This window comes from Cyprinodon variegatus, unplaced genomic scaffold (assembly GCF_000732505.1).
Source record: "Cyprinodon variegatus isolate N-32 unplaced genomic scaffold, C_variegatus-1.0 Scaffold823, whole genome shotgun sequence".
Classification (NCBI taxonomy): domain Eukaryota; kingdom Metazoa; phylum Chordata; class Actinopteri; order Cyprinodontiformes; family Cyprinodontidae; genus Cyprinodon; species Cyprinodon variegatus.
Window position 1 is genome coordinate 111293 of NW_015151276.1, and position 2221 is coordinate 113513.

At 44.2% G+C, this 2221-nt stretch overlaps 1 protein-coding gene across 1 annotated transcript in view; it reads left to right on the forward strand.

Moving 5' to 3' along the window:
- The window catches only part of LOC107098932 (tyrosine-protein kinase HCK-like), a 33394-nt gene extending 31179 nt beyond the window's left edge, over positions 1–2215 (forward strand). The window contains exons 8-10 of the mRNA XM_015396828.1: positions 338–491; positions 633–764; positions 866–2215. Coding sequence (XP_015252314.1) covers positions 338–491; positions 633–764; positions 866–1068 — 489 coding nt within the window. The 3' untranslated portion in view covers positions 1069–2215. The remainder of the gene's footprint in view (positions 1–337; positions 492–632; positions 765–865) is intronic.
- The last annotated feature ends 6 nt before the right edge of the window (positions 2216–2221 follow it).

A 2221-nucleotide genomic window follows, 5' to 3' on the forward strand; every position in this document is an offset into this window, starting at 1 on the left:
GGGGTGAGTAGAAAATGAAGGCTAATCATGTTTTGGGGGTACTATTCCTTTAAGGTGTTAAGAGGTTTTAAGAGGTTAAACATCAATCTTTGTAATAAAATATTCTTTCTGTCATGATTTGTGGACATTAAGATTTAAAGAGAAGCGCGATCTCCTGGTCAGACCCTGTAATTCAGTGAAAGGGTGGAGTCAGAGTAGAAAAATATCCAAGAGGGGGGCAGTGCAGTGGCTGGAAGTTGGAGGGGATTCTGCTGGGAGTTGCAGGATAGTGGGCTGCCATTTTGAATGGCTGGTTCTGTAGGATTTGTCTGACTAACATTAAATGTCTTGCTTTCAGATTGCAGAAGGGATGGCATACATTGAGCAGAAGAACTACATCCACAGAGACTTGAGAGCTGCCAACATCCTGGTCAATAAGTCCTTAGTGTGCAAAATCGCTGACTTTGGCCTGGCTCGAATTATTGAGGACAACGAGTACACAGCCAGAGAGGGTAGGTCTCCTCTCTCCACACGCTGCAGAACGAGGATCTCATCCCTGCTTCAATCACTCACCACATCCATCCCTGTCTGTGCACTGAATGCCTGACCAATACCAACAGAGGTTTACTGATTTTGATGTCTTCCATGAACAGGAGCCAAGTTCCCGATCAAATGGACGGCCCCTGAAGCCATCAACTATGGCTCCTTCACAATAAAATCCGACGTCTGGTCCTTTGGGATTTTGCTGACTGAGATCATCAGTTATGGACGCACGCCATACCCAGGTGACGGCACCGCCTTTACACTTTTTATTTAGGAATCCGTCCCGATTGAGTCCACTTCTATTAGGTGTGAGAAAGGCTGAAAGTTTTTTCTTGTTTTGCAGGAATGACCAATCCAGAGGTGATCCGTTCCCTGGAGAAAGGCTACCGAATGCAGCGCCTCGACAGCTGTCCCACTGAACTCTATGAGATCATGCTGGAGTGCTGGAAGAACAAGCCAGAGGACCGCCCCACCTTCGATTACCTGCAGAGCGTCCTGGAGGATTTCTACACAGCTACAGAGAGCCAGTACCAGCAGCAGCCATGAGACAGCATCCATTACTATGTGCTTCAGGTTGAGTTTATGTAAGCAGCAGCTCAGGGCACAAAAAACATGCTGGAAATTTAGCTCTCTGCCTCTTATCTACGCACACACATACGGCACGGTACAGAAATGATGCTCAGAGAGACAGACCTTTACTCTTTTAATAGTTTTTTCAATGAAAAATACAGAGTTGGAAAAGTTTTGTCAGCTTTTTCCAAATGTGCGTTTCCACAGTCGGCTCTATAAAAGATGTAGTTTACACCAAAAGATGATTTTAAGTTCTGTGTTCAAGCAATAATCTCACAGTGGCAGCGAAGATATTATAAATAAAAAAGTTTGCATCGGCAGCCGTGAACAGAACCAGCAAAGGTTTCACTTTTTACTCACAATTTAATCAGGCTAATGGATTTGATTCCAGAGGCAGCGTCCTCCAAGGACCCGCTCTACCTGGATCCTTGGAGGTCCATGAAAATAAGGAGGCTGGAAGAGTTTGGCTGAGGATTCAAACAGGTCCAGCCTTCTCCGGCTTTCACTGCGCGTATGCTCGGCCTTCAAATGTTTGGAAGATGCAGCCGCTGAAGTCGATCTTGGCATAAGATACATTTTTATTGGTTATGACGTTCATTGCTCAACAGGCTGCAAAACCCGCCCAACTCTGTTGATAAAGTATCGCCACCTAGTGGTCTGGAGTTTTGCCCCATGAGTTAAACAGAACCAATCCTAATCAGTCAGCTCTCAGAGGTGGTTGTTATAGATGCAGAAAATGCCAAATAAAACCAAAGTCTTAAAGCCTCATTGGTTGAGGCTTTAAGTACATTTATATTTCCATATTTCTCAGAATTGCCCATAAATCCTTCATTAAATTATTCTCTGTGTAAAACCTTTAGAACACGGACCAGACTGCACACTGGAAGCCGTTCAAACTTCACACAAAGATGCCACTAAACAATTCACTCAGGCCTCTATTCTAATGCACTGTACTTAGAGCCATAACTTTCAAAGGATGGACGTGTTTCTGGGTTTTATTGCTGCTGTAATTAGCGTACAGCTGCTATCATGTGAAAAGACGTCAAGCAAAGCCGTGCTAATTCAAATATTTTTACCGCTCGCCTCTGAAAACTCAGGACTAACAGAACTAAACAGAGCATGAATTTAA